General features: G+C 37.2%; 1 protein-coding gene across 1 annotated transcript in view; it reads right to left on the bottom strand.

Moving 5' to 3' along the window:
- Positions 1-32: 32 nt before the first annotated feature.
- The window catches only part of LOC110375668 (BMP-binding endothelial regulator protein), a 44216-nt gene continuing 21928 nt past the window's right edge, over positions 33-22320 (bottom strand). Inside the window, exons 3-8 of the mRNA XM_021333878.3 lie at positions 21951-22051; positions 8324-8594; positions 4150-4359; positions 3634-3890; positions 2307-3446; positions 33-2036 (exon numbers count right to left, since the gene is read on the bottom strand). Coding sequence (XP_021189553.1) covers positions 2358-3446; positions 3634-3890; positions 4150-4359; positions 8324-8594; positions 21951-22051 — 1928 coding nt within the window. The 3' untranslated portion in view covers positions 33-2036; positions 2307-2357. The remainder of the gene's footprint in view (positions 2037-2306; positions 3447-3633; positions 3891-4149; positions 4360-8323; positions 8595-21950; positions 22052-22320) is intronic.

Genomic DNA, 22320 nt, shown 5'->3' with positions numbered 1-22320 from the left:
ACATCAGTGCGCCCTGAATAAATAAAAACACATTTCAATAATAATTATTATTTATTACGTAATTCTTTGTTCATAGTTTTCAATATAATCAGGATCGCCAAATAATTAAATAACATTCAAAATATTATTTATCTTGGGTCAATATATGTATAAAATATACGCACATAACGAGGATTATTCACGATTTTATGACACATTTATAAATACCACATTCTCACATTCTTTGACATAGACAATTTTTATCTTATGGCCTTTGTTGCTACCATTTAGAAAAAAAAACATTTTAATCCATATTTTAATTAAATGCAACTTTTATACTGTGGCTACATTTGTGGGATTCATACAAAAAAATGTTTAGCCCATAATTTGAGGATTGTCTAAGAAATTCTATAAATTTGCGTGAATTTAGGTACGGCTTTCTGGTAGCATGGGCAGTCGTTTATTTATTTTAGGACGAATCACTCCAATTTGGTTAATGCTTTGTTAAAAAGTACCTATCACAAGACTTAGCGAAAATTTGGGTGGGATAAATTGAGACTACAACTCTGGTTGTTTTTTCAGTACGCTGAATATATGACGATTTGCATATTATTACTATTGAACTAAATATCAGAGTCGTTTGAGATTATTAGTTTTCCGATAATGTAGCCACAACATTACAATATTCAATTAAAATAAAATGAATAAGATTCACTCAAATTATTCAAATAGGTACGTTAAATAATATTGGACATATTTACTGAACATAAAATTTACTTACGAAATTAATTATATCAAATAAACCTCTTAAATAACTTAAAAGCCTACATAAAACGTAGACCCTGCTTAATAATACGAAATAAGTAGTACGTAATAGTTATTTGTAGTCTTGGTGAACTCAATATAATAAAATGAAGAGAGAGTTTAGCGGCTTTTTACAAACAGTTCTTCTAAATAAATAATATACTATAGCAGATTTTAGTAGAATGTTTTTTTGGCTCGATTCCAAGTCCGTGTAGCAAGGGACTGAAATCAAGACAAAGCTTATTCTCTGCAAACGAACAATAAAGCACCCTATATATAGAACGCTATGGCATATATTTAAACGCTATACAATCTTTAAGCGCATAATTTCAAGGGATATTCGCACATGCAGTAATATATAAGTAGACGATGAGGCATTGACAGATATCATTATCACAATTTAGTAGACTTTAGCCGCCTTCTGATGGCACTTAGCACGTATAAGACACTAAAATTCGATGTCACATTCGCCTGAACGAATTGTGATAAATACCATAATACACACAGTTAACATTTCCTCAGCTAAATAATTATTTTTACATACATCAAAGTCAAATATTAAAATTCATTGGTAACGTATTTAACAACTAAGCTTTACAAAGAGTCTTCGATTAAAACATTACAGCTATTCCTTAGTGTAACAGTGTTTATGCATAATGTGCTTGTATGTACATCTATACATATCTCTCACAATCTCTTTAGCATCTTGGCTTCGGATAGCTAGATTTATCTAAGATTTCGTAAAGAACTACCTACAGATGAGATCTTAATTTGAACTATGTTTTACCAAACGTCCCTCTCTTGCCTGAATATTCAAAGCTAATTATCACATTTTACAGAAACGATTAGTATTACAATGCAATAAATTACTAAATTTATTTTTCATAAATGTAAACATAGTGTTTGCCTATCACATATTAACAACCAGCAAACAAATAGAATGCACTACTTTACGAACATATCGAGCTTTGCATCAGTTCTATTGTTTCATACAGAGCTTCAGCGAACTGTAGTCCGAACCAACTGATCATGTTATATGTAGTTGTAAGGAATGAGCGACACGGTGCTGGTCGGAACTGGCGAGGCAATAGTGAGCTATACAGGTGGTCTTAGTTATAATATTCTTGTTAACTTAACTACAAATAGTTTTATGAATACTGTTTAAGTAGATAGATCTTCATTCCCTTTAAAGCTGGCTGCTGTCTTTCAGACGCAACCCACATACAGTCCAGTTGCGAAATATTCATAATACTCTGAAATAAAACAAAATGGATTTTAGTAAACGAATACATTAACTTAGTTACTAATTCATGACGTCAACTGCAACATTGCAAGACATTCCACAACATCTTCTATTTTAATATTAAACAAACTGATTATATCATAATGTTGCAATTACTTCTGGAATTCAGTAGTTTGTAAATATATTAATTTCCTGAAACTTCAGTCTAAGTACATCATCATCTGTTGCTATTTCAATTGAATGATGTAAAGGGATATGATTGAAATACAATTATAATTACCTCACGTCGCCACACTGGCTTTTGACTAGTAGAAGCATCGCCACAAATACATTAGTGCAGTATAGGGGGCGGTGGCCGCGAGCGGCTGTTGTTGGGCTTCTGCACGGCGCTGGGGTCCAGGATGCTGGTGTCCTTGCGCGCCGCCGCCCGGCCGGGGCCCTTGCGGCGCCGCGTCAGCCACGGCGGCGGCGTGCCCTCGCACCACGCCACGCGCGCCCAGTTCCGCGGCTCCGCGCCCACCCGCGCGCACTCGCGGGCGTACGCACGGTAAGCCGCGCAGTGACAATGCGTCCCCGAACAGCTACGCGCATCCACCTCGCAAGCCTCTTGGTAATTTTGGGGATTCACCTTCGTCCCACAATCAGTAAACTCTTCATATCTCCTAAACCCGCGACACAACCGTCGAGCTTTCATCATCTTTGACTGACGGTACATATTCGGGCCCGGCCGCTTTTGACGCCGCGTACACGCTCGCGTCCCTCCTACTCGCCATGATGCTCCAAACCTCCACGTATCGTTGAGTAGTCTACCATCACGAGTTTTCATATCGTCTCTAGCTACTGAATTGAAATTGCCGCAGAGACCGCACAATTTTCCCTTATACACACTAGACACTGTTACTTCGAGAAAACCATCACCGTCCCATAGTAATTGTATACCAATATCAGCCTTTAATAAAACAGATCCGTTACTGCGGGTTATATCTGCTACTCCTTCTATTTTATGTGGCAACATAACTCTATGGCCATTTACTTTAATTCTCATCTTCTTTCCCATGTTGATTTTAGTGCCACCTATTCTAAGTGTTGCTGTTCGAGTCCACGACGAGTGAGATGTATTCCTGGCATCATTCGATATTCTGATCGAGAACGTGCCATTGACACAATCTGAAGCCAATTGATATTTGCATGACCCTTGAAAGCTGTAGAACTTTCCATCAAAAGTTTTATAATGAGGATCTCCGAAGACCGTGCAGATTCCATCGATATCAACACACTTTTGACAGCATTGTCCAGGCAGTTGACGGAGTGTCTGGTCCGGTGGACAGGTGAGGATCGGACACCGCTCCATGGCACATCGCGGCTCACCTCCGTGACACTCGCACGACTTGCAGGCATCCAGCTGCCATGTTTCTCCTTCCTGTAACCATACATGAAAAAGTAAATTAGGTGATATTTTAAATGTTGTCGAAGATTTTCTAAACGGAGTTGATTAACAGGATCTTTTGCAAATGCCAGTAACTTCTTTAGAAATGTATAAATAGACCACGAAAAAACGATCTCATGATAATTTCCAATGATAGGCGTTATGTAAGAATTTAACTAACCTGGTAAGTTTTCCTGCCGATGACACAGGCAGCCTTCGCCTCTTCGACCTGCGGGCACTCGGGGCAGCACTTGCCCGGCGGCGGGGGGAGGGCCCGGGCCCCGCACGTCAGCACAGGACACGTGTGACGGGTGCACACCGCCGTGCCGTTCAAACACGTGCAATCCGTGCACGGATCCACACGGAACGGACGGTCCAATGCGTGCACATGATACTTATTGCCAATAATACAAGGTTTCATCGTTGTGCTACCTGAATCTGAAATTGAAACGATTTTTATGTTAGTAGAATTCATAAGATTTTCTTTAGGAAATGTTGGGCCAATCGAATACGTTTCAAGTAAAAGGATTAGGTATATCAAATTATATCATGATTGATACAAGTGCTTCTACACCTGTTTTATCAGTAAGCACGAATGAGAATCGCAAATGAACCACCAAAATTTCTTTGACTCTAACAAGTCAGAAACTAGGATTGGCAATAAATGCCTTCTAATCTTATGAGTACGCTAACTTACTTGGTAATATTTTCTCAGAGGTGGGATGCAAGCACTTAGGACAGCACTCGCCGGGCGGGGTGTACTGCTGAAGCCGCGTGCACGGGAGCACGGGGCACGCACGCTTCGCGCACGACAGCGCACCGTGCAGGCACCGGCACGACAAGCACGGCTCCTCGGGGATCCGCACGTCGCGACCCTCCCATACGCGCTGCCCATTTATCACGCACTCTGAAACATTGACAACAACAATTATAACCACTGCAAAATAAAATCAACCACTTTCCAAGGCTAAGGGACACCATCAATCAAGTATAAACTCCCTTAATATTTTATACACGAACTCATTACCATCAATTTATAGCTGCGCTAAAAGTCAATCGCCCTTTTGATCCTTCAGCAAATAAATGAATACAAAAGGGATTCCTTTTAGGGCAAACAAACTCTTTAGATTAGCAGTAAAAGCTTAAAACAAAAATCCGAGCCATTGTTCGCTAAATGGGAATGAGGCCTCTGGCGGCACAGACTTCGACAAAGCGCAAACTCCATAAATTAATGCGGGTAGACGATGAATCAATCAGGGGCTAATGAATGACGTAGCGCGGACGGCCGCACACGGCGCGCCCACCGCTGCGCCTGCGCCTGCGCACTGCCCACCTGCACACACCCCGCACCCGGACCTGCTCACATCGCACCACTTCTGACGCAAACGGATTAAACACATTCCAAACTATCCAACAGAATTCGCTAAGTATTGTGTTTCTATGTCTGCTCATTACCCTGCGAGCTGCGATGTTTGTTATGATACAACATCATGCCATATTCACTATTCATCTATTTCTGACCAGAATACAATTATAAGACACAATATATGAACAGAATATAAACCATTAAACTTGGGATTCCAATGGGAAAAGAATATTAAGTCAGTGTTGAGCTCGGTTTATTCTGTCCGTATGAACGTACCGCATTGATAAACTGTACAGTGCTCGACGAGACACTCAAAATGATAAAGCGTTTAGAGCTCCGTGTATGCAATATTTACATTTATTTTGTTCTCATGTTAGAATGCGATTCATTCAACAGTCACGGACATTGGATTCAAGGCGCGCTGGCCGGACCACCACGCGCCGCTTCGCCGCATATAATTGTGACAATGAAAACGGTCAAGTGTCTGTCGTAAAACTAGAGACGACTACACAAAGTAGGCTGTCCTTTTGTAGGCAAACAATTAAGTATTCATCGTTAGTGCGCGTTTATATGAGCGATGTGCTTTGTCATACAGTGTGCCCCCAACACATGCGCGATTGGATAATAGGCTTGGTTGTGTAATGAAGGTTCCTTGCATACGATTCTTTTTATTAACTGTCATAAAAGACTTGACCTTACTATTTAACTTTTCCTTTAAATATAGCTGTTCGAATATACCAACTGCAAGCTATCCGGTCTCAGAGCCAGCCAGACAATTAAAGAAAGAGAAACAAAAAGAAAGGTTTAAAACAATAAATTGTTTTCAAACAGGCAACTGCTTATAAACTCTAAGCGAGATCTTTAAGCAGACACGCCCAAACACTTAGCTAAGATATATTCCTCTGAATTTCGGTTTAAAACATAATCTGATCATAAACTATGTCTTACAAAGTCACATCACGCAACGACTGTACATCACAAGCTAATTATTTCAATTTCTCAGGTTTCTGTCGTAGGCATACCTAATAACACGCGGTTTTCAACATGTCTCTTGAATTTAGATTAGGTTATTTCGTGTACTTACAAAGCTTTCTGCGTTAGGTGTTTTAGCAGAGAATTGCTTAAACACCGAAAACGATCCACTGGGCTTTAAAGCTTCAATTAGTTGTACTACCTGAACTAATCGTCACATTTCACTTAAGCTCCAAAAAAATCATGTTGATAAGAAAAGAATCGTGAAGAATTAACAAGTAAAAAAATCTAATGCAGTGTTGGGATCGTAAAACAAACAAACAGAGGGCACACGTCGTGGTTCGGGCAGCACGGCCACGTCGGCCGCTTTGACCACCGCACAAAAACCAACCCGCCCCAACCTTTTAAGTAGGTTGTTAACTTTTTGATTTATGGACAATAATAGAGACGCAACGCCGCGCCGTGGGAGACTCGCAGACCACCACAAATATAATTTTAACGAACCCCCGTCGACTATAATAAGACCTTATTTCGTTGTCAATTTCTTTGTCTCTAGTTATAGAGTAGGCATCCGATAGAGGAAACGACTTCGCGAAACGCACGTCTCGGGTGGTCCGCGAGCAGAAAACAATTTCAAAATAATTCCGACCCCTTCATTACAAAAGTATATTGAAAATTGGTTTCCATTTTCATTAACAGTAAAACTTCAACGATCAGTTCTTTGTAAGACAACTTCGCGGTTCATCTGTGATTTTATAGCAGACTTTAAATGCTTTTGTTATTTATTCAGCATCCACGTACAGAGTAATTACTCTTTGGCGCCACCTCTGTGTACATACCGCATCGCAAGCCTTTTATAGGCGGGTTGTTGAATAGCAAATAATTGTATAACAAGTTTTTTTTTCTTGTATTGTATCATGTAACCTTCAATATGTGATATATTAAATTACATTGAGTAGATGACTAAATTATTCTGTTGTTGTAATAGTCATCTCTGACTAGGTATGGAGCGAGAAACGGGATTGGAGTTATGGCAGAGTTGTCCATTGTCTATCACGTTGCTATGTCACGTTACATGTGTTATGTGTTCCGATGTCGGATAACATCGTGCAGTGTGTGGGCGAATAGTCGCCACAATGTTACTGAATAAACTATGAAGAATCACTGAGCATCTGCAGGTGGAACGCTAAACACCTTATTAATTCTTCTATTTCCGAAGCGTAGTGCAACGTCCGATGATCCCTTGATCTCCCCGCTTAGCGACTGGCGGGTAATTAATAAAATATAAACACAGGCAATAAAACGATAGTTTGGAATGTGTCGGCGATATTCAAAAGCGATATCGAGTCGTCATCTTGTAAATTACTATTATTTGTTATGGAATTTAATAAACTTGTTAAGGTTTGGAAGCACAGGTAAATTGCCTGCCGTTATGGTTTTATTAAGTTCGCGTGGCGGCGTGTGTTTGTTTTTGTGTGGGATTATGGTGGTTGTTTTTGCGGCGCGCGCGTCTGGGTGGGCGCAGCGCTGCGAGACACGGCTGCGCCAGCGCAGGCCCGCGCCCGCGCCCCCTCCGCTCTCACATTATGTGAGATGAATAACGTAGAGATACTCGACAATTGTGGTGGGAACAGTTGGCGTGAAATGCCTGGTAAATTGTTTGGAGTCATTATCGTTTTTTAAATTGTTCATTTCTTCATGGGGGTCAGAAACTTAATGTCTTCTTAAGAAGACAATGACAGGATCTTTTTTCATTAATATGGATTGGATTTTCCTTCAAAACTAAGCATAGGTACGACGATGATTTTACAGATAGGTTTGTTTTTGTTTTGTTTTTGTTTTTGTTTTTTTGGATTTCCAACAAGGAATACACATTACAGACAAGTTTTAACAATTATAATTATCTTTTCTTGTGTTTCCTTAATTATAGGAAATCACAGCATGCATTAATTTATAATAATAATAAAAAAACAATACGACATTATTATAAAAAACATCAATTAAAATTAGAATTATAGTACAAACAAATTAGAATAAAATAAAACAAAACAAAACAATGCAATGAAATAAAAAACACGACAATTAAACTAAATTCCAATTAAAATTAAATTATACACACTTGAATTAGACATTTAAAGTAAATTTGAATTATACAAAAACACAAAGTAAAGTAAATGAGATCAAATATAGAATTTAAAACAAAATAACAGTAAATTGCAAAATATTAAATTATAATTATTATATAAAAGAAAAAAAAAAAGAGAAATTTCAGTGACAAAAAAATATATAAAAGTTTAACGGGTGTACGTCGACACTTACACTTTTAGGTGTTTCAATATTAACACCTTAAATTTATTTAATTTATTATGAAAGATGTCTATGTCCCCCGAGCATCTGGATAATTTATTATATTGTTCCGACAGTCTAAAGTTTTGATAACATAACTTAAAATATTCCTTCATAACTTAAAATATCTTTTAGCTACCTGCATTTACTATCAAAAAAGCTATAACAACAAAAAAAATGAACTCACCATCACAAACAGGACAATTATAATGCGTGTGCCTTTGATGTTTGGGCCTTTCACAGGGCACATAGCACTCCGGCTTCGTTATCGTGATGACTCCAGCCTCACACCTCAGGACTTTGTTCTCCTCGTTCCACTCCGTATGAGATGCGTGCTCCGTGCCGTTGTACCAGCAGCCCTTGCACTTCGCACAGCACCCCTCGCGAGGCATCACGACCGCACAGTCATCCATCTGCCCGCACTCGTCCACGCCGCTTCGACACTCCACGAAGCCGTTCTAGAAATTAATAAGAAAGATTTTTAGATATACGAGTACGCAGACTGTTTAATGTGATGGCGAATTTGTTTACGGATTCAAATATCAGAGCATCTGCAATGCATTCCATGAGAGTTTACAGTGAACGCTGGAAAAAAACGCCGGAATTAGGATGGTAACTTTACATGGCTGAAGAGGTCTTGTTAACTATCTACGTAGTATATAAATAAAGTAGACCCGTACATAAAATCACAGATCACCTAAATAACTTTAATTGAGTAGATGTACACATTCTAGCATATGAGGAAGAATTTGACCATACCTCAATTATAAGGCCTCTATTCGTTTAATTCCACGTAATTAGTTGAGTTACGGAACCGATATCTTATTTATGCCTCGATTCAATTCGAATTAAAGTTGTTTATGTATCAAACTTCTGTTTAAAACGCTGCAGCACATTACGGTAATGCCTGGTATAATGTAACAATAAAGTACCAAGTAATTATGTCTCAGTATTCACATTTGTGTCAGCATCCATCACGGATGTTCAATTCAATAAGCATTCCTTAACAATTTACTGAGGGCTGCTACATAAATTACGTAAGTCTAGGATTGCCACATTGACAATAGCAAATAAATTCTACTTACATTACACATGTACAATATTTTATGAGGAAACAACAATGTTGCATAAAGACCACAATAATGAATTTATTTTTATCACTTTGTTCTACCAATTACACACTAGCTTAATTAATATTGGGTAGTTAATGACCGGATGGTGGTATCAAGTAAAGGCGAATTATTTTTATTGGTAAAAAAATATAGTAGGTACGATAAATGGGAACAAGTGACGTTATGGTTGATTGTACTCCTTGTTTTGATACGGAAGAGGTTTCTCTGTATATTTTTCCTTATTCTCTCCTTGTTTGTGTCTTTTTACAGTTTTAATATGCTACGAATGTATTTGGGGTTTTATTGGCACTTGGTTTTATTTATTTTTATTATTATCTTTTATGTGGTTGCTATGCTTATATGGAAATGTAGAAATACATTATAGTGTGGTATTGTGTGTACTGGGATATAGCTTGAGACGTCCATCTCTGAGATTGGTTTTACTTTATGTGGTTTTTAATGTTCGTGGCGTTATTGCAGTGCGTCTGCAATAACGCGACCCCCATAGTTTATCCTTTGTGAACGTCAGCGTTTAACAATACCTATATGTAGGTATATACCTAAGATTATTTCATCAGGTAACGGCAACATTCAACAAAATACCAAAATCATGTGAATAAAATAGGTCTTTGCCAAAAACGATTTCGTAATTGTTCAAACTAAAAAGAATTCTATTTAAACAAGAATATATTACGCGATAGCTGCACAATATTTAACTTATCTTACTTTCTCAGAGAACGACAATACTTAGGTTTATGTAATTTCTTTGTAAGCACGCTACAAAACGCATTCACGTTCATATTGTCTAAGGCAAGGAAAGGAATGCAGTGATTCACAATTCATTTACAATAAAAACCGAACATAACGACTGATTAGGAACACAAAACGGAACTTGAACAAATCCAAGTTCAAACCACTAATTAAGATTATCTAATACGTAGTGGTAATATAATGATTGAGTACTAACTGTGTATGAAGCATGTTCGTTCATAATAAGATCAAAAAGCATTGTCGTAATTATTGTATGCGTTTATTTTACGGCTCTTTGTTCTGAAACGCATTTGCATGAGCACGTGGCGCAGATGCAGTCAATGTTAATTGCTTTTCTACATAATAACCTCTCGGTACTCGCTGCTCGGAGGACACAAATATACTTACAGTTACTCTAAGAGCGCGTGCACTCGAGAAACTTTTAGTCCGCCGACTGTTTTCTTTTTAGAAAATCGTAAATTCAATCAAAGTTTCAATCGGTGTGATACTGAAAAAATACCTCATTATTGTTACCTACTTGTGTACTTCCATTAATTCCGTTCTGATTTACCAGCCCAAATGAACTATAGGCCGACTAAAAGTTTATAGTATGCTCGCGCTCTAAGCTGTGCTATATGTAAAGGTCGTGTTTTGATTTTTACATGTAGGAAAATAGGGCTTATTAGTTCATTCTCAGAATATTTTCATAAATAGCAAAATTATTTTCGTCTCTGCACTACCTATATTTTTAATTTATATGTAATGTACCACAGATCTCAGACTCGTAGATACCATAAACAATAAAGAATATCTACACGTGCGAGACCTTCTTGTAAAAGATAACACGAGAACCTATTAAATATTTTATACGTTTAATAACAGTGGTCAACTGGTCATACATACAGCAACATTGTAACACAGGAATACGCTAACAACAACAGAGTACGTGGGTACATATTTATTCCCTTTAGTTTTTACAAAAGTCTGCCATCGAGGCCAATTCTTAATCAGCAACGGAGTTTTATTATTCGTTCCTTATTAAACACATTTTGATTTGAGATAAGATAGATAGCTATTAACTCCATAAATATTAATGCAAACCTTTAAGCTCATAACTGCTTTAAAATCCTTCATTCGTGACTGCAAAGCTATTCGAGGAAATCATTTGGAAATATAAACATAATATTTTTCCATCAAAGAAGTCAGGCAACTTATTAGCATGTAAGCTCGCAGACATAATCAATATTAGAGGCCAATATTTGCACAAACCTGTAAACTTATCAAACGTTTTAACACCAAACATTATGGATTCCTAATTTGTATAGCCCATGGTTGCGAAGGAAACTCAGGCGCACCGCCCGTCGCTATTGCTGAGAACTTAGCAACTAAGATGTACATAGAGGCCCTATCAACCTCAATCAATAGAAAACCTTATTCCTACCACTGTAAAGTTCCTAATCCTTCGTTTGCAGACTTGGTCGTGTTCGTGACTCTATGCCGTGTAACCAACTCCTGGTACTATTGTGACGGGCTAACAGTCCCACAGATTATACAATTAGACTTTTTGTCATCACATTCATCAAGTAAATTAATGATTTGTTTTATGAATGAACCTACTGTGACATAATCCGATGCTTAGGATTAATTTAAATATGTCAGGTACTTTAATGGTGGTGAATGATACTTGTATTTATTAAAGTTTATTCTGCTAAGCTGAGTTATCTAAAACCATTTGTATCTAGATTTAGAATAAATGTCTGCAAGACAAATTGCCACAGTCATATCTGATAGAACTGAAATCCACTTTGTAGAAACTAGACAAATATTTATGTTTCTTATATTAAAAGCAAGGGTTTTTTTCAATAACTAGTCTGCACTCGAAAAGTTATGAGTTTTTAGACGAATGCAGCACTAATTGAAACCTTTTGCCGCAGCAATCTTTTCGACTGGGAAATTATTAACAGTTAGTATCAAAAAAGATTCACGGGCACTCGTTATCGTTCCCATAATAGTAACTGGAACAAAAGCGGTACCTCCTAATTTTTAGTTCAAAGTACCACCGAGGTCGCTGGAACTCAAATGTTTATTACTTTTCAATACTTCGGCCGAATTTCACGTGCGGCTCTCTTTGAAATCACCCTCAAATAGCGTAATATTTACGTTACACGTTGTATAATAACTGTAAGTCTGTCGACTGGCCATTACTTGTTATAAATAATGTGGAGGCACCGAACAAAATAGAACAGATTATGAACACAGATTTGGTTAGACAAATTGTGTATTAGTCAGGTAGAATTAAAAACGATACGCGCCTTCTTTGGAAAAGCTTAAGTATAGAAAGTGAAAAATCCAAAAAGTTACCTAATATATCACTAAGCAATGCTATTGCTAAATTGTATGTATATATACCTTGAATGTATTACGCTCTATATCTATCCATAGTTATACATTTACACCCTGTCGATGAACTGTCGTATCACGATATTCAAATGAACAAATTCTTCTACAAAGTCACCGAGTGTCATCAAGTAGGCTCAGCTAATTATTCCCATCGGTTACGACAAGCGGTATAAAGCCATCTGTTCACCAAAGGCATTTAGTGATTTGAATAGAGCACAGGTGCTTTCAAATAGGTTGCTAAGCTACGCCATTACTGGCTAGCCGCTACATTAACAAGTTGTCGTGTGGTCTCAATTGCAAATATACCCGATGCATGCATAATGTATCCAATTCATTCATTTAATTCTCAAGAGGAACTTGCAGATTAATTATATCAGGAAGACAGTATTGTCCTGCGATTAACATTACATATTCGCTACCAAGGATACCAGATGTATTAATGTGAAGGCTTAGCTCTCTAATCGTATTAGCTTAGCAATTAGTGGTCCGATAAACCGGTGATTGAGATCTGCATTTAGATCTGATAAGGTATTAGAATGTTTTAATTTTAAATATCCTTAATCATTAATTTATTGAAGGGGATTAATCACTGTCTATTAGTGAGATCTATGCAGCTGTATTATCTTAGTAGTCATCACAGACATGACCTACCGTCTCGGTATGCCACGGGATAGTCAGACGTTAGCTACATGTAAAACTGCGAGCGGCAATAGTAAATTGCTTGGAGCTGCTCTAAATACCAACTCCGATAATACAATATTATTCTAATACCAACTTCTGTTTTATTGCAGCCCAAAATAAGAAATAATTAATGTAGAATTAAATAGCTTATTATCTCTCCACACCACATTTGTTGATAGACTTACTAAAAAATGGGTTAGTGAGGTGTTCGTAGGCGTTTGCATGTAATGACTCGCTTGTTTAGTAAATTATTCGTTTAAAATTAACTTACTTCGACGTCATGCTGACTACCTGAAATACCGGAGAGCTAAAAATTCTAAAACTATTTCTATTTTACTGAAAATATGTTTATTTTTGGTTGTTAGTGCAAACCAAAACAACGTTTGTTAGCACATCGTCGATACAGATCACCTGAGGTACTACGTCACGGAACTTTTTATTGTAGGCTTTAATCCAATTAGTAGTTTTGGGTTATCAGTGTTTTTATTTATTATAAACTCTATTTACATATTAAATAGAATCACTGAATTTAATTAAAGACTGATATTTAAAAAGCTAACGTGCGTGACACACCTGTCTGTCCCTGTGCACGTAGTATGATAATATTGATCTGATAATTTAAATAGTCATAATTATTCAAGATGACAACCTAGTTTGAATATCATCACTGCTATTTTTAAATTTCGCAAGAAGATTTGTTGTTCGCTAAGATAAAATTTATCTTTAATTTAAGAAATAAACATAATTTTATATTTATTAATTCTCAATAATAATTTATATAAAAATATGTATCAGATTGACATTTTAATTTTTATCCACTGACACTGTTATAGGAACTAATGACTAAGATAAGATCTACGAATGTGCTACGAGGCTCTACGATTTTGCATCCGTTTGTATTGTGACGTCACATGATTTTCTCAAAACATCAAAGCACTTGGTATCAGTTACCTATTTTAAATATCTATTTGTACAAATCTGTCCGTGGTCCGTACCGCTTTCGTGGTAGAATTCGAATGCGTTGGTAGAACGTTTAATGCAACAGAGGCAGCGTAATGTACCTGTTTTATAGCCTGGCTTTTTCTCCTATTTATGCAATTACTTTGCTCCCACCTCTGCAGCCTGACGTCCATACAAAGTGCGCTATTATATTGCGTTAGTTATTTATAAATTATACGATAAACTTGAGAAATTTTATATGTGGGTAGATCAAAAGGATATTTACTTCGAATTTCTTGTCACCTCTAATTCACGTAGGTACACTAAAGTGCTATAATCCGGACCTAAAAGCCAGCTATAATTCATTTTTATGTCCCCCTTTACTAAATAATTTGTATGTTTGAGAAGGTTTTTGGTAAGCACAAATGGTTTCTCACTTAGGTATCAACCTGGATTCATTTCTCCCAAAAATGAAAGAAAATCAAAATTGTAATGTCAGCATAAAACGTGTGTTCCGTACTCACAAGAATATCGCAAAACACCGACCAAATAGGTGCTTAACATAAATTTAAACGAGAATCATCGTGTGGACCGTCCCCGAGCAGTCTGAGTAGATCGCGACTCCATTATGTAAATTAAGAGATAAACATTTTAAATGAATGTTAACGTCCACATTTTATACAACACATCCAGTATTTCTTGTAATATAACTACTAAGAAACTGCTGATTGAAATTATCAAGCATTTCAATGAAATTACGCTTTGGTTAAATCACGTACCTACGCCCTCGGTGGCAGGTGTACTCAACCAACGGTTTATCTAAAAGATATAACCAATGTGTAGTAGGCAACATAATAAAGATATGTCCTTAATAAGCTAGCAACTGTATATCATTAAGTATACTTTTTTGTTTATTGCTTTCGTAGATATACCAAAAGGCTTTTAAACGAGTAAGTACCTACTCGTGTTATCTATTTGCGTACTTCATTAGAGGTTCGTAATACATCAATTTAATTTTATGATTTTCTATTAATTATGTATAATTCAAGTTTTTTGGTACCTACCGTATCTTTAAAAAAAATTGTACTTGCGTTTTTAACAACATTCTTTATGGAAATGTAAAAAAAAGCTTTGTTATTATTATTAGTTTATTCAACGGTTCAATGACTTGGAGAAAAAATACAACCTTATCCCACATTGCGCAATAATAGTTTTATAGCTAAGAAACAGCAAGTGACAGATAATTATCAGCCCTCCCTAGTGTAAACAAACAAATGAAGTCTGAAAAAAAAATATTTTCATGTGTGCCATCATCATAAGTAGATACCGTAGATACCATTTTGTTATGATGGGCCAAACTACTTCAAAATTATGAGTCTTTAAAATAGTTTTATTTTTTATGAAGTCTATTTTATTGTATTGCTAGGGCTTGGGAAATCCGCTGTATCCTGCAGTGGTCCGTGAATTAATTTGGGATTAGCGCTTTTTTTCAAATTTTCATTAAATAGGTACCTACGCGATGCGATGTTATTTTTCGACACATTTCCGTAAATTCCCGGAATCATATAATTTCATTATTATTGTAACGACACGTGGTCAATTACGCAAAATTCCGGGAACGGTGAGGATACACGACGACACTATCTAACGCAGGAAGTGACGTATTCCCGAAACCGCGACAATGTACCGCAGATATCATCAACATGTATTCCACAACTAACAACAAAGGTTATGTTGAACTTAATTAATAACGAAGATGAAAGCAACATAGTTCAGTTCGCTCAATAAAAATATACAAACGTGACTTAAAGGCAAACCTGATTCGATAGTTTAGTTACCTATTGCTTTTTGATGCTCGTACCAAACGTCCGCATGGTAACAATATTTTTTATTTGAACTTCCTGTAAAATAGTTTCGCAGGACCAATAATGTTGTGTTACGCAAAACAGTCAACACATAAATTAAGTCAAGTATTTCAGTAACATAGATACTTGTTATGTAACATAGATAGCTATTTCTAAGTTACAAAGCAGGAAAACAAAACTTATCCAGTTTTCAGCCCACTCGGTTTTCAAAGCGCGCTGATGGTAGGTTGCTAGGTAGGTAAATAACTGAGAATTATATTATTATCTTACGAATTTCCGCCTCACAGTAATTAAACAAATAAATTTACTACGCGAGTGCTACGGCCTTTTGTACCAGAACCTACGTGACGATTAACGGCCAATACAATCAAAACAAAATCCTTGATATAATTATTTTTATGTAGATTTATCGAGTTTAGAATGGAGTGCTAATTATACACATTTAAAGGCAGGTACTTATAAGCTGTAATTGTATCTAGTCTGGTAAATGATCCCGGCGCGGCGGCACACAAGGCCGCGTGTAGGTGCGCGCGCGCCGCTGTCGCGCTGGCGCCTTCAACAACCATTTTTTGCGCGCGACACGCGCCTCGTCTCCGCTTTGATATACCTAGGTACTCACTTCATGCGAACAATGTTATCTATTCTAACGATAACTAAATAAACATTGAGCTTCTACTACTGTTACATGATTTGTTATTGTTAAAGCTAACGAGAAATCAAATAGGCCTCGTGATTGACGTAAAACTGGTCCTTTGCTACGAACTCTGTATGTTTGTAGAAGAACGTTGCAAATTCAACGTAAGGCACGAATTAACACAAAAACCAACCAAAAATGACTCATGCAACAACTATGCACTAAAAGCTTGATTCATATTAATCACGGAGTTTTGACTTAGAAACTAACTGTAAATATTAATGATTGGAATAAATGCTGGTAGGATATGGGACGAAAGCTCTGCTCAGTTCTGAGTATAACGGCTCAAAGTCCGAGTAAATACCTGCAACTGAATTTAAGTTGATTTTTTTGCATCATAGCAAAACATAACAACAATGTCGATGATGTGTAGCGTGTAAAAAATACGCGTTGCTAGAAGAACCGGTGCGACCGCATACCGCGCGCGCTCGCGGCAAGGCCTCGCCGCCACCTGCGCCCGCGCCCGCCTCAGCGACCGCGCCCGCTGCCGCACTCCCACTTTCACATTTACATACGACGAGCACGTAACCACCACACGACTATCCCTCTACGTGTTCAACAAACCCGGACCAACACCGTACGGGTCCGTTGCTATCGCTACTCACTACCACTCATGAAATAATTCCTACTAATCATTATTGTTGAAAATAATTTATGAATCAAACACAAGATAACAGAGTTTTGAAATTATGAGCAATAATCTTAAAAATATCTCTCGTTATTCAATCCATTCTTGGGTGCCGCCGTAGCTGGCTCGAGTCGATCGCCGTGCGATCATTACAGGTACTTGAGTTAGCAATTTACTTGTAACTATAAAATACAATTTATGAGATATTAATAGATTGCAGGGCCATGACAAAAATAGCCTCTCGTGTAACATTACTTAATTATCAAGCAACAGTCTGGCGAACGCGTTGCAAGCCCAACGTTAGAAATTACCCGACCTGATTCAATTATACTGTCAAGGAGGAACTCCGGAGCTATTATTACGATAGAATAGTATGTATTTACCGTTTATCTAGGATCCAACCTGGTCTTAATGACAAATGTTTCTACAGCTCTTGATTATGTATTGAGAAGAAACTCAGCGGTGCCAGAATTTCAAATCTATTAGGTACTGGGTAGAAACAACACATAGAACAAGACCGCTCGTTAGTCCGCTTATTTTAAAACTATTAAACTTTGAAATATTTGGGGCGTTGAATAGTTTATGTGACATATGCTGACCAGTGACAGCTACGTAAACCCATTACGATTGCCGACAAACTCAGTAATTGAACAAGCCAGAACCTAGTTAATGTTTTATTGCCAGTTAGTGTCTAAAAAGCTTTTAAAATCCTACATACTACCAATTAGAAGCGTGCTACTTTTTTGAAAATCCTTGATTCAAAATAACAAATTGATATCCTTGTTTATGAAGAACTTTAAAGCTATTAACCAAATAGAGATTTGCAAGGTATTTGGGTTGCTATCTTAAATCTCGTATGCTAATTATAAAACTGGATCACAAGTTTGGTATGTCGCTAATTTATTGACTTTTCGATCATAGTAGATGCAGAGATAAAGTTTACACATATTTTATGGTTCCATTGGTTACGTAAGTTAGAGAAGTGGATCGGCCAGGCTTCCTAAAGCGTATTGATGTTAAGTTCATTGGTACGTCGCAGACGCATATAATCCGCGCGTCGATAAATGGCATGGCTCATTAAAGTAAGCGGTGCGCGGGAGCCGCGAGATGCTATCGACCGGCTACTGGTTTGTATAAAAAAGCAAGACTAATGGCACCCTCGGGTCAACATGACGCTCGCCGCTGTACTCGTGCCCTCTTCAATCTCAACTCTACCGAATATTTACTTTGGTAATGTCGATACATGGAAAACCAATTAACCTCCACTGCTTACATTCCATCAGCCGTCCAAAACATTGATAAATCATAAAAAATACCATACGAAACATTTTAGTCCCATAGTCGCTACGTGGCACGTGACAAAAAATGCCCATTAAGTAAGCAAATGTATATTTTAATTCAGAATAAGCGATAAATCTCGCGATGGGCTTTCGAATTCCGCGCAAGTCATCCGACGAGGTGAGATCGGCTGGGAAATACCATTATATATCTACGTACGCCGAGCTCCTACATACATACTGATGTCGTGTCCGCGACAACAGCTGTGCAGCGATCACGTATTTATTAAGACTTTTTATTCTTTTACCAAATACCAGACACTTTGAACTTCTATGTGAGAGGCACTTTATTAAGTTGCAAGCGGATTCTGTAGATTAGAAATAAAAATCTAAGTTGAGGAATGCGGTCGGGGATAAATAATAATGGAATGTTAGGAACAGTTGCGTCGGATTCCTGTGTTCGCAGTGCTTGTCAAGAGGTTCCGCATAGTGAGTTTTTGCAGTGCGTAGACAGGCGGCGCGCGCGCCTCCCGGCCGGGAGCAGCGCCGGCACGCGCAGGCGCACGCCGCCACATCACACATTGCTAGCAATTAGCACCAAATTACTTGCATCTCTTCAGAAATTTTGTGTCATGGAGGGATTTTTAACTTCTCTCTATAGCCTCACCAATTCTACCTTGCTAATTCAAAGAACCAAAATAGGACCACAACATGTCGACTATTTTGGTGTTTCGAATTTCTTCGAATTTTACAGACTGAGGAAACTTGTGCATTTTTCGACAATGTTGAGGTATTCACATGTTTACCGCCTATCCCACCATATAAAACCGTGTAAGTAAATAAAGTTATATGACGATAACATAACAACATATTTACCATCTCCTCCGATGGTATGCGAAACGTCACAAACTTACAGTAGTGATTAGCACTACTTTAGATTTACATACAGACTACATTATTCCAGCTACACACAAGTGTGGTGCCTAAATAGGAAACAAATGTACTTAACTCATAAATAGAAATCATATTTTATGTACTATGTTCATTATCATTAAAATGTGAGAAAACTACGTCACAGTCGGCTATAGAAGGCATGGGGGACAGAGGACCAGTTAAGTTTATGAAAAAATCGCTACGTCACACCCTGATACTCCAAAATTTCCTCTTAGGACCAATAATTCGAATATGGAATATCAATGAAAATTAATCAATCCTATTTTTAGCCCTACCTTTGATTCTTCTATAAGACTTCAAGCTTCAAGTGCATATTCCAAAACGGTCAACACCAAATAATTCTTACAATAACAGTCCACCTTTCCAAAAAACAAAAGAGCATCACCAGACATTCCAAGAAAACACCTCCGCTAATCAAATTACTAGTTATTGTCTAGGTGTGAGTTAGGCGCACGCGCGGCTCTCAATTATTATTCTGTACTTGGTGCGTGATAAATTGATTTGGTGACAGTGGCCGCCGCATAGGCATACAAACGTTCTATAAGTAAACCCCAAGAGACAATTACGAGCTCCGTGTGCTGTATTTCACACCTCACATTTATGTGTACATTTATCGATAAGTGCGTAACTTGTTAGATGATAGTGCTGTTACCAAGCAGTTTAGATGTTTGTCGATGGATTTCTTAAGTGATTTGTGACATCGCTTTCGCAATACTAGTGAAGGTTATAGGTATTATTTTAATTTCTTAATGTTATTCGAAGACTTTTAAGACGCAAAATACTAATAATATTGTATGTATTTTTTTATAAATCACGTGTTTGCACTTAATTTTCCGTTTAGCATAAAGCTACAATCCTTCAATAATCACAATAAACATTAAAACTTATCGCACAATATTATAATGCTAGGCTTTAATCGAATACGTTAATAAATCCCACCTGGCCGCTAATCAACATATTCATGTAAATTCGATGGAAATCAGTTTCATATGACTTTTTCTCAACGTTTACGTTTCAAATGTCAAATGATACCGATTCCAATTACCATCTGACTCGAAGATGATTAAGGCTGTTGCAATATGAATACGATTAAGTATAAAATGCAAGATTTACTTTGAATATTCTATGTTTATATTTAAACCAAGAAACTAACTAAGTTTAGACACTGAATAACTTATTTGTAAATACTTTGTGGATATTACAACGTAACTGGCTGGTTGTTAACCTAAAAGACATAATTATGTCGTAGTGCTTACTTGTAAATAAAATTTTTAATTCGCTACATAAATCTCAATGAAAAAACCTCTTAATTATTTGTTGGACCTAGATTTATACAAGTTGGGTAGAAAGACTGATAAGTAGGTACACTGCGGAAAACTTCTATCATAGTTTCTACTCGGAATATTATCTTCGAATAACTGGGATGATAGTCAAGATGACTACGTTACATTCAAAAGTCCAAGACCTACCCATTTATTGACCGACCACGAGTTACCTCAACTATAGATCATATTTTATGACACGACTACCATTTCAGTTTTATCTCATCTTCCAAAGGAACCAACGTAGGAGGTTCTCGTTTCAAAGTTAATTTAGATATTTTTAAATGCAATAAATAAAGCAGTTACCACGTCTTCCAGTGCTCAATTAGATTTTCTAGCACGTGTATGAAACGATTAATTTTGGTGTATTTGTAAGCAAACCACGACTCCAATCACGTTGGAATTTGAATAAATCTCAGGTGGCAAATTGCAAATAGGTTAACCTTCAGTTTTATGGCCGTTGGTTTTTCGGACCCTTTGTTTCACGTGATGAGAATATAGACAAAAAAGTTACATAAGTAAAAATAATTGTTGGAATTTACACCAGGTTCAATGAGCCAGCCATTAAAAACTTTGAGCACGTGGCACACGAACAAAAGCTCGCTGAGTATCATATAAATGTTTGGAAATTGGTTCGTTTTCTATCACCGTATCCTAGTGCAAGTTCTTGGCCGTTGAACATAATTATAAAAATTAGGTCACCTTTGAACAGATTCTTTTAGAGGTCTGCCCTCAGACTTGGAGGTCACAAAGATTTGATGCAGAGGCACGACAGTTTGAATTCTGGTATGCGTGTCATGGTTTCGATTTCATTTGAATTTTGTTTAGTCTACACATAACTTTGAGTGGGTACTTCTTTATCATCAACCAAAGTTGCCTTTCATTCCAATCATCAGTTTTTTACTATCCCACTGCAAAGTTTGGACATCTTCTCATACAGAGAAGTAGCTGACCGTTGATAACAACACTTGCTTCATGCAGTTTGGCCTTATAACTATACTAGCGACCGGCCCCGGCTTCGCACGGGATATCAGTATTTTCCCAAAATTTATTGGATGATTCCTCTCAATCACTCTATCCATTAAAAAAATCGGTTGTGTAGTTTTGAAGATTTAAGCGTATACAAGGACATAGTGACATAGGGACAGAAAAATCGTATTTTTTGTACTATGTACCTAGTGATTTATCTTACCTTACAAATACAGCGGAAACAGCTGCTCCAGTCTTGTTCCAGTCTTGCGTCTTGCAGCTTCACGGGCTCGCCTTCGTTGGAGCACGGCGCACGCTGGCCCTCTGTAATACAACCATTTTCATTGTTTATTTACTACTAATAATTGTACTGAAAGAGGGTCAAGCTTATAAAATTCACACCAGTAAGGAAAACATCAGGATTTAAAAGGAAACTGCAGTCATTCCAATACTGAGTTTTCTGTTAAAAAACTGGTAAGAAACTCCACAATCAGCTTTTTTACACATAAAAAAGGAGAAGTTAGTAAAGATTTTAAGTGGGAGAACTTTAGACAAAGCGAATGTCAATTGCAATAAGGCACTCAAAACAGTTG

Source organism: Helicoverpa armigera, chromosome 9, assembly GCF_030705265.1.
Source record: "Helicoverpa armigera isolate CAAS_96S chromosome 9, ASM3070526v1, whole genome shotgun sequence".
Lineage (NCBI taxonomy): Eukaryota > Metazoa > Arthropoda > Insecta > Lepidoptera > Noctuidae > Helicoverpa > Helicoverpa armigera.
This window is presented reverse-complemented; position numbering and strand designations above follow the sequence as displayed.